The sequence below is a fragment of the Actinia tenebrosa genome, unplaced genomic scaffold, assembly GCF_029948245.1.
Source record: "Actinia tenebrosa isolate PJP-AT-01 unplaced genomic scaffold, QUT_ActTen_1.0 PGA_scaffold1__47_contigs__length_23844297, whole genome shotgun sequence".
Classification (NCBI taxonomy): domain Eukaryota; kingdom Metazoa; phylum Cnidaria; class Anthozoa; order Actiniaria; family Actiniidae; genus Actinia; species Actinia tenebrosa.
Window position 1 is genome coordinate 13,100,151 of NW_028292578.1, and position 11,228 is coordinate 13,111,378.

General features: G+C 40.6%; 2 protein-coding genes across 2 annotated transcripts; both read left to right on the forward strand.

Annotated features, from left to right (window-relative positions):
- The first annotated feature begins 4,882 nt into the window (after positions 1-4,882).
- LOC148909895 (uncharacterized) lies at positions 4,883-6,910 on the forward strand. Its single transcript, XM_089032453.1, has one exon. The coding sequence runs from the start codon at positions 4,883-4,885 to the stop codon at positions 6,908-6,910; it is 2,028 nt and encodes a 675-aa protein (XP_088888579.1).
- Positions 6,911-9,559: 2,649 nt separating this feature from the next.
- LOC148909896 (uncharacterized protein F54H12.2-like) lies at positions 9,560-10,978 on the forward strand. The gene has a single exon (XM_089032454.1). It carries the CDS (start codon positions 9,560-9,562, stop codon positions 10,976-10,978), a length of 1,419 nt encoding a protein of 472 aa, XP_088888580.1.
- The last annotated feature ends 250 nt before the right edge of the window (positions 10,979-11,228 follow it).

Consider the following 11,228-nt stretch of genomic DNA (forward strand, 5'->3'; position numbering starts at 1 on the left):
CAAACAAATGAATAAAAAAATGTAGGACAGAAAAGAATAAATTGAGGTTTTAGAACATATGACTTCTGTGTACGTTCACTACTAACAAAGAAAATCTAAACATTATTTTGGTGCTATTCAAAAATAAATAAAAAAAAGTACATACACACACACACACACATACGCACATACGCATATACGCACTCGTACATAAGATTCTTTTTTTCTTTTTAAGTCGTTTTGAGGGTTTTCCCCAAACGATGATTGTTAAAGACATAAAACTCAAAAGAGATTTCGATTCAGTCAACAAAAGATGTAATACACAAGCAATTTAGATGATATGTATAGAACAATACAGAAAAAAGCTCATTGGTTTTTTGTTTGTGTAGGTAATGAGTGATGCTAATAACGCTTTTTAAAAGCACTAGAAATGAACAGCTAACAATCGAGATATCAGGTTACCTCAAAGAGTAGTAACTCGTAATAAATCTAAGAATTTTTTTTTTTTGGTATGTTCTTTGGAGTTATCTTTTTCATTTCTTAGCTTTTTGGAATAAGGTTATCATAAAGTCAATTGAAACAGAGTCTAACAAAAAGAAAGATGCCACAAGACCAAAACAAACACAATTGGCCGGTATTTACTTTTGAGGATTAAAGGATGAATAGAACTTTTACAACTTCAAAAGGATACCAAAACTACTAAGTTTGGTCTTTGCATAATTTATTCTTTTAAAATCGTAAGTTATACAAACTTTTGCCTGGAAACCATTCAAGTTGCTAAAATCTTTTGAGTTCTTTCAAAATCACAAACATTATTTAAAAAAATCAAAAAGGTGTCCGATAGATTGATTCTAATAGTTTGCTCAATGTATGAATGAATTTCAAAAAATCTATTCAGAATGAAAAAACTCCGCCCTCAATGTATAATGAAAAGCTAAACCAAAATCCTTTCTGAACATGCACATAGTGTAAAGAAAGTCTTTAGTTTTTTTTTCACAAAAGAGCATATCCTTATATGTTCTCTTTCCTGATATAGTTTTTTAATACGACTTTTAAACAAAACTAGAAAAAATCAGAGTTGTTTAGCCCTTGTCATGCCATATATCTTTTGTTGATGGTTAATAAAGGTTTTATATTATTAACCAATCAGGGTATGAGTTATAAAATTGTATGGATTGATTGACATTCCTTTCACTGGAAGTTTTTTAAAAAGTCGAGCAATTTTATTGTGACAAATCATTTTACCAGCAAGACCAGGAAAAACGAAGAAGACGACGAGCTCAGAAACAAAAGACAAAAAGACACACCATGTCGAATCAAGGTACCAAAACTTAAGATGTGAATGCTTAAATGTGAATGCTGTCTCATAAACTGATTTTTTTTTTTTTTTGCCACAACAAATTGACGGACAAGCTCAGAAAACTAACTTTTTGTTAGATTATCGTTTTAAAATTGACCCATGCCTCTTTCTTTCGTGTAATTTTTCATCTTATTTTCCTTGTTTTTTTGTTTTTTTTTGATAGAGAACAAAGTTGAATTGACTGTTGAAGAGAAAGAAGAAAAAGAAAGCAGTCCGCAAGAAACGTCGGCAAACGAAAAGGACGATCGTGAAAATGAACCGCAAGTAAATCAAATTAAAGGTATAGTTTTAAGAAAAGAGTGATTTTGTCTCAACAAATTAAATATACTATTCTAATGCCAAACGCTTTTAAAAAAAGGTATTTAGTTATCAACTGTTTAGCTGTAACATAACTAAGAATTTTACTCAGGCATGACCTAAAGAAAAAAAAGCAAAAGACTACATTTTCTACTTTCTTTGTTTATTAGATGATTCTTTAGAAGACGATTATTGGGAAGACGAAGACAATCTCTTCTATGGTATGTCAGACGATGAGTCGGACTGGGAAGAGATGCCGAGCATCGCGGAACAGTTAGAGCCCGATATGGCTCTAAGATTGTACAGCCAATTCGGCGATGCACTATATCTGATTTCTTAAATTTATTATTTATTTTGTATATTTTTTAAGGAACATATTGTATAAATAAACTAAAAATTCTTTTAATTTGTCTTTTTGATGTGTGTTGCTATAATAATAATAATTGGCAATGGATTTAGTGGTTGAACTTGATAAAGGCTAAATTGGGCAAGCATAATGAAATGTTTACAATGTTTGTAATGAAGCAAATTAATATTCTTACAAAAACAATAAGAAAATTGGAAAAGAAAAGACAATGGAAAACAAACGAAAAAGATACAAAAAGAAAGAAACAAAAAAAAAAACCTTGAAAAAAATTAAAATTAAATTAAAAAATGAATGAGCTTTTTTTTTCTTCCTCAATTGATAATGAAATGAATAGTTGAATCATTTAAAAGGAATAAAATGCGCGCACCCAGATCGGTGGATCCCTGACCAATTTTGCTCAACTGTATTTTTTTTATTTTTACACGTGGATCATATGACTATTATATTAACTCATACTACATATAGAATAGTAGAGGGCAACACGCTCATTCAGTGCATTATTCGTTAACAGGGATGCTACGAGAAAGCGCAGAGAATACTTATTTTTCTGATGATGAAAATGGAGACGCACTATGTCTTCGCGCCTTGGAAGACTATGAACAAAGAGGGGGACTGGTAACGACACGCAGTCGATACAACCATTTATCTGAGGTAAGACGCACCCAGTGGCGGCAAAATGACGCGTTTCGCACGTCAATCATACGATATGTTATGAAATTAAAAGATCCGAGCGATGTGTTAACTGTGAGAGAAGGAGCTGAGCGCGTAATACATACCATTCAAGAAATTATGGAAGTGATCCATCAAAGAGAAAATATTCAGCCCCAGGATACAGTAGGTATCGAAATAACGGGGGGTGATTTAATTATGCCAGTTTCTTTGCCCATGCGCAAAGGACAATCGGCATCAAGCAGACAAACTATTATTATGGAAGAAATTCAAAGAATTCAACAATCTCGGAAAGAATGGTTATTAGCTGGAACTTTTGAGGTGGAAGTGACCTTAGTTCGAGGTTTACAAGGGCGTGGAAGGAAGGCTAGAGTGACCCTCTCCTTGGACGAATTAAGAGAAAAAATTGACAAAAGTATTGTAACCGGCATTTTATGTGATGAACATATTTCATTGGGGGATGACATGTTTCGAGAATTAGCCAGACACGTAGGAGGAGTTGATGTGTCAACCCTACGCGAAACTATTTGTTGGCATAACAACATGACCTGGCGTGAAGTAGCAGATCGATGGGCCTCCTCTCCTTACGCGCATCCTATTATGATTATCAAGTGCAGCGAGACCGCACACGAGCCCGATACTAAAGTCTGGTACACCAAAGACTGGAAAGACTGTTGGGTCTTTTACTGGGTAGAGTCATTAGATAGAATATTTACCGTCACCTTTCCTCACCGCTTATATTATAATAAAAACGGCGTGTTTTGTTATCGCTGTGGTCGTGGGTATACCGATCGTCGAAAGCTCCCTCATGAATGCCGCGAAGTGGGTCAAGTTCGCAAGTACCGCCCTGGTGTGAAACGAGCTTTTCACGCCATGGATCCTCAGGTAGCGCGAGCCAAGAAACCAAGATCCATTGTGCACGACGACCACTCGAACAATTGCATGGGACGAGCCATTTTAAGTGGTGTAAACCACGTGTTGCATGATGACGTAAGCAAACACATCTCAGGAGAAACCCTAAGATCCTGGTATTATGCATCCGGAGTGGAATGGAATGAACCATGCGGTTACGACGAATTGCAAAAATTCCAAAAGACCATGGATCAGAAACATCCCGGCATTCTTATCAAGGTTTACGATGAAATTGCGCGCCGGGTCATTTATGTTGCCAAAACCAACATACCTGTTCAGCATACCATCTACCTCAACCATCGTTGTGACCATTATGAATTAATCACTTCCATGCCGGGCTAGTTGGGGCGGGGATATTATTGCACACGATGCGACCAAGGCTACAACGACAAAGACCATCACAAATGCACACGATCCTGTCTCAAATGTAAAGGTTCGACCAACCACTACGATCAACGCAGTCATCAATCCTTGTGTTGCGAGCACTGTCATATTGAATTTTGGAATCAAAAGTGTTTTGATCAGCATACCAAAGTGTACCATTACTCTTCATGCAGCCATTCCACCTGTCAGCGCTACCAATGGTGCGACAAGTGTGAAATGACGGTCGACCTCTGGCAAAACAAAACCAAAACGTTGCTCAAGATGACAGACCATGTGTGTTATCAGTACCACTGTAAAACCTGCGATGAGCCTAATGCTTTGCGTGGCCAGCATTTTTGTTATGTTCAAACCATAGACAGAGAAAGTCCTGTCCAAGAGGCGGGTGATAACGACGACCAGAGTAGATTTCGCTATTGTTTTTTCGATTTTGAGACGCAGTGTCTCGAAGAGCATCATATTGTTAACAAAGCGGTCGCCATTAAAGTGTGTCATGCTTGCCAAAACGATCCTGCTGACCAGCCTTGTCAAGGGGGTTCGTGTGGCCGACGCCGCGTTCATGTGTTTGATACGATAGACGCCTTTTGTGAGTGGGCGTTTCAACCAGAGCATGAAGATTATGTATTCCTAGCCCATAATTTCAAATCGTACGATTCCTACCCCATCTTAGAATGGTTGATCAAACAAGGAAAAAGACCCATGTGTATTTTTCAAGGCGGCAAGGTGATCACCATGAGCTTAGATAAAGTTGTCTTTAAAGATTCCTTGTGTTTTATTCCTGTGGCCTTGCGCAAGTTTCCGAAAACCTTTGATTGCAAGGTCCCGGTAAAGGCTGGTTTCCTCATTTCTTTAACACTCCATCCAACGCCCACTACATTGGTCCTTACCCCGAGGCCCACTACTATGGGATGGAAGACATGGATCCTGAAGAAAAGTTAAGTCTTCTCCAGTGGTTGGACGAGAAAAAGGATCAAGTGTTTGATCTACAAGAAGAATTAATGCGTTATTGTCGACAGGATGTTCAAGTCATGATGGAAGGATGTTTGCACTTTCGACATTTAATCTGGAAGCTGTACACAGTCGATCCCTTTACAGACTGTGTCACGTTAGCAAGCATGTGTTTAAGGGTGTTTAAACAAAACTTTTTAACCCCCCACACCCTAGGAGTCGTTCCTACTATGGGTTATCGGTCACGGGATATCCAATCCTCTGAGGCCTTGGAATGGTTGCATGTGATTCAACAGCAATGTTCCACTCCGATTCAGACCGCTCTATCTTTTGAGGGAGAAAAAATTATCATGGGCACCAAAGTAGACGGTTATGATGAAAGAACCCGCACCATATACCAATATCACGGATGTTATTTTCATGGGTGTGAATTGTGTTTTAAAAATGGCACAACATTCAACAGTCAGGCTGGCAAGACCATGAAAGATTTGCACGAAGCTACAAGACGACGCACCCACAAACTACGAGAAAAAGGCTATCACGTGGTAGAAAAATGGGGTCATGAATGGAGTGAAGAACGTGTCCAACACGTGCTGCCGGAAAAACTCTCTTCGCTGAGACCTTTGCATCCCCGGGACGCTTTATTTGGAGGTAGAACCAATGCCATCCAGTTGTATGCGTCATGCGATGATTCTTCAACCCATCGCATTCGTTACATTGATGTCGTGTCTCTCTATCCGACAGTCATGTGGGAAGAGGAATATCCATTGCATCACCCAACCCTCTATTTTGGTCGCGACCCTATCCTCCAGTGTCATGATAAGGTAATCAATGGGGAGTGGTTTGGTCTGGTCAAGTGCGATGTAGATCCGCCCCGAGGGCTTTACTTTCCAGTCTTGCCTATGCATATTAATGGAAAAATGATGTTTACCTTATGCTATCAGTGTGCTGTGAACGAGTGTCAAGACGACTGCCTTCACGACCGCAAAGATCGTCGGTTGTGCAATGGGGTATGGACCACGTGTGAATTGCAAGAGGCGTGTCGTCAAGGATATGAGATTCATAAAATTCATGAAGTGTGGCATTACCCCCATCGAAGCAACACGCTATTTCGTGATTACATTCGAGAAAATCTGAAGTTGAAACTAGAAGCGTCGGGATGGCCAGAATATTGCATAACCGAAGACCAAAAGCAAAGGTTTGTGGAACAAGTAGAGCAAGAACAAGGAATTCAGTTGAATAATGACAAGATTAAGAAGAATGCCGGCTTGCGCACCTGTGCTAAACTTCTCCTGAACACCCTTTGGGGAAAATTTGCACAGTCCCCCTTTAAGGCTAAAACCCTTTACATCAGTGACCCTCAAGAGTACTTTAGGATTCTCCATGACGACACACTGAGTGTGGTCAAAGTGTTGCTGTTGAATGACAGCTTGGTTCAAGTTCGATACGAAACAATGCATGAAGCCACTGAAGATAATGTGAATGGTAATGTTGTACTGGCTTCATTCGTCACAGCCTGGGCACGATTGCGCTTGTATAAAGTTCTTTCACACTTACAACGCAGAGTGATTTACCACGATACGGATTCGTGTGTTTACAAATCCGCTCCGGGAGAAGACGAAATTGAAATAGGTGACGGGTTAGGTCGCTGGTCTGACGAATGCGGTGACCCAGAAACCAACTGGATCGAAGAGTTTGTCGCTTTGGGCCCTAAATCCTATGCCTACCGAACCAAGCAAGCAGAGCAGGTGGTGAAATGCAAAGGCATTAGTCTGAACCCTCAAACGAAACAACTGGTTCATTTTCAATCCATGATGGAATTGTTGGCGGGGATCAATGAAGAAGATAGGATTCGTGTCGAGTATCCACGCAAAATCCAAAGGGATGTAGTGAAACGCCAATTAAAAACCGTCCCGATGACAAAAGAGCTAAAGTTGGTGTACAATAAAAGACGACGACTCGAAAACGGTATTCATACCTTACCGTACGGTTATTAAAGCCTGACCTTATTTACTTGTATTATCACATCATGGCATTCAACTCAGTATCATAGACATGGACCAGGAGAAAAACGAAGACGTGACTCAGAAAACAGGAACAGCTATGGCTCTGACTTTAGATCAGTGGAAATCTATTCTGCAGTCTGAAATCCCTGCAAATCTCCCCTTCAATCACCACAAATCGCAATCATCGGGTGACGTCAAAGGTATCCGTGGCGATGTGGCTTTAACATATGGTGATGATAAAGTTACAACGGGTGATGATCAACTTGCAAATGGTGATCAAAGTGGTGATTTTCAGGAAATAATAGGAAAAGACGAACAAGAAAATACCTTCGAAGAGAATGATGATGATGCGTGGGAATTGAGACAGTTACCCGACTTGTCCTCATTATCGCGTGAGCAATTAGTTCAATATTGGAAAAGTTTAAAGAAACGAAAGAAAAACTTAAAGTCACAATCAAGATTAAAAGGAATCAACAAGCAGTATAAAGCCCAACTCCATGTTATTGATGACGAGCTACAAAAACTGTTTCATTTACTCAAACTGAGACCCCTTTCCAATACTATTCTAAACACAATGAGTGATGCGGAATTACAAGCGCGCCACCAGGAATTGAGCAACGTGCGTAAAAACACAATTTATTCCATGACCGACCACGCTAGAGCCAGCCACGAAATCGACAAAATTCAGTCCATTCTTAAAAAAAGAGAACAAAACCAGAAACTCGTTAGCAACAGCCGGAGCAACGACTATCCCAATAAACTAGCCTATCCAATGCAAAAGGGGGGTCAAGAAAGGGAATCCCATGCCATCAGTCCATCGGAAAACAAACAAAGAGAAGAAAAAGAAGAAGAGCAAGGGAATGACATTTATCGAGGGATAGAAGCATACTTGAAATTTTTACGACATGCCAAACGTATAAAGAGAAAGTGATTTTTGAGTACAACATTCAGTGAAATCAAGATTTAAACAATGACGGACGGGCGTAGTTTTGTACAAGCTCTAGCTGTTTGCCATCCGTCTCAAGCTACTCCTTTAATTCGAGAATGCAATGACGAACAATTAAGTGCTTTACAACAAATGACACGCAAAGTGATGAATGGAGAGATCAAGATGGAAACCAAACTCCCTCGCAATGCCAAGCGCTTGTTAACCAATGTAGCGTTTCGTCACCAGTCTCCTAAAGCACTACGTCGTGCTTTATCTCAGCGAGGGGGGTCGCGAGCTGTACTAGCAGGTCAAGTGTTTAAAGCCATGGCTAAAGCAGCCGTTCCTGCCCTTAAAAAAGTGGGGCAAAAGGTTTTACATCAGGGTATAAGTACAGGAGCTCAAATGGCCGTAGACAAAGTCTCGAGTAGGAAACCATCACGTCCAAAACAACCAGCATATCAAGAGCCTTCTTTACTGTCTGAACCATTGTTAAAAGAAGACCAAGACCTTTTGGACGAACTCAATCAATTACTGAATGGCCAAGAAACGTAGATCAAGACGCAAAAAAAACACAGTTGGGAGGAAAACGAGAGCTTCGGGGTGTTTTGGGTCCTGCTTATCCAGACTATGGCCCTGTAGAACAACCATTTCACACTCGTTTTGATCAATTACCAAACCAATCCGTAGGCAAACCGTTTCCTTACCGACGACCTTTCAAACTAAAACGCCGTCAGCGTGGAGGAGGTGGAACAAATGCTGTGGTGACTATAAAGGGGAGGCCTGTCTACTTGATGACTCGTGGGGAAAAAGTTGTAGGCACTACCTTGTAGTTAGGATGACGGATCGATCAAAAACAGCTTATGTGGTTCCTTGTGTATTGTGGGATCGTATGCTTCATGACTTGAAAACGCTGAAGTTGAAACAACGATCTGAAGAAGAAGAAGAAGCGCAACAACAACAACATGGAGGAGCTATTGCTGGACTGAATGCAGACGGAACTGTAAATTCTGATCGGTTGTTAAAAATGATGGCCGTCAACCAATCCATTCAACAAAACCCTTATGCTCCATTTATTGAACACACTGATACATTAACCAAGACAATACTTTCTGATCCTCTATTGTCCATACACGATAAGATACGACTCAGCAATTCTCTAATCATGGCTCAAAATCATCAAATGGCTACCGCAAGACATTCGAGGAGCGGTTCTAAATCGACACCAACCAACCAGCCAACCAACCATAACAACAACAGCACTACCACCACCAAACCGACTCGAAAGCGGTTCTATTCTGAAATGTCGGAAAAGAAGACCCCTGTTCACAAGAGAATCAAAGGCACTCCTCCTCCATCCTATCGCAGTCCAACACGGGAACAACTGGAAAATCTAAACAAGGCTAAACGATTGCGGATTCAAACCTTGATTCGTAAAAATAAAGATGTTCAAGCCTCCCCTTCTATCACACCCAAGAAAAAAGCAGACATAAAAGTTCTCGTCACTAAAAAAATTCTTAATTTGATGAATGAAGGATCGCCTTCCAAGATGCAGGCCAAACGAGCTCGCAAACCTCCCGTTTCTTTTACTCCTTCAGACTATAAATAAAAGGTCATTTACTTCCTCTTTACAGTCGTGATAGTATTAGCGCTGTTCATAGTTGAGTTTGATTAGCTGTAGTCGCTGATTTTGTGTGTTTTAAGAAAAAAAAAGGATGGCTCAATACGGAGGATCTACCGCTTCCTCAAGTAAGCGCAAGTACACAAAGTTGGAAGAAGAGGGGACTCTATCTGCTCCTCCCCCCAAGATTCAAAAAGGACATCTAAGCGAACTATTTGTTCCATTTCCTGTAGACACCTCTGTCGAAAAATCGCGTTGGGAATCGTACTATCAATCTCAATCCACGACCAATCCTTTGGAAATTACCGTGCCTCGTTCCCGTGGCTGGATCGACATGACCATGATCACCTTGGAATACGAAGTTGAATTTTTGACCAACGACGGCACAGCCATCTTAACCAGTGCCAATAAAGTCTTTCCTGTGAACAATACTGGTCATTCTCTCATCAAACAATTTGATTTGAAAATTAATAACGAATCTGTTGGAGAAACGTCAGAATCGTATCATTTGAAAGCCTATTTTGCTCGACTTCTCAACCATTCCGATGAAGAAAAAACGACTTGGTTAACTTCGGAAGGATGGGCTACCGACACCCCTGGTAAATTTGACGACACCGACCCTCATCTAGCCCCCATTCCAGACTTGGCCAACAATGAAGCCGGCACCATTACTACAGCGCTCAATGCCCTTCACAACCGCCCCAGGCCTAATGCAGGAGCTTCGGCTCGACATAAACTCTGCATTGCCGCAAATCGTAAAGTGCGGTTTGTCATTACCCCCATTATCGACATTTTTCAGTGCAGTAAATACTTGCCACCCGGATGTCAACTGGATTTTCGTATACGCTGGAATTCTCCTAATTTGGCTCTGATGACGGGAGATCCCGTGGTCACTGCTCCAAAATTTCGCATTGTACCCAATAGCCCTGTACTCAAAATTCGTCATGTGGAAGCTCAACCTGAGCTGCATTTGTATAATGAAACCTCCATGTTAAACCACAAAAAAATGGCTGTTTATCCTTGTATGACGTCACGCATTGCCACCCACACTATCGTCGATGGACGTCGAAAGACAAGTTTTAAAAACGTATGGCAAGGCTTTCGACCCAATTACATGTTTATAGGGTTTCAAGAAGGAGCAGCGTTTACAGGAGCCTACGATAAAAACGTATTTAATTTTAAAGACATGCATCAAGAAATGGTACGAGTCACGTTGGATGGTCAAGAAATTCCCAGGGAACGCATCTTTTTAAACTCGTTTGACAAGTGGAAAGGATATGAAACTCTTTCCAGCTTCTCAGGAAACATGAAAGAATCCGCCTCTATAGGTATTTCTCGAAGCGACTATAAAGACGGAAAACTACTTGCGTGGACCTGTAACTTCAATCCTGATGTCGCCAGAATCACGGGTAGATTTGGACGCCAACCTGGAATCGTAACATTGAATGGTGGAGGTTTGACCAAGAAAAAATACTACGGGAAGCACGACCCTTGTCGCCTACGGAGAATTTGAAAAACGCTCTTGGATTGATGGAAATAAAAATGTTAGCATGAAATACAGCTACTAAAAAGTGGACAGCTAAGAAGAAAAAAAAACATGAACTCTCAAAACCAATATCAACGCATCAGATTGATGTTGGTTGCAAGCTTACCTAATGAATTTTTCTCAACCAGGCTTTAACAGTACGCAGGAACCAAGCTTCGGATGAAACGTTTAAAACTTTTAACGAACACAAACCCAAAGCCCCTTGGGGGATGGGTTT

Coding starts and splice junctions, on each gene's coding strand:
- LOC148909895 (XM_089032453.1), top strand. CDS start 4,883: ATGGATCCTGAAGAAAAGTTAAGTCTTCTCCAGTGGTTGGACGAGAAA.
- LOC148909896 (XM_089032454.1), top strand. CDS start 9,560: ATGGCTCAATACGGAGGATCTACCGCTTCCTCAAGTAAGCGCAAGTAC.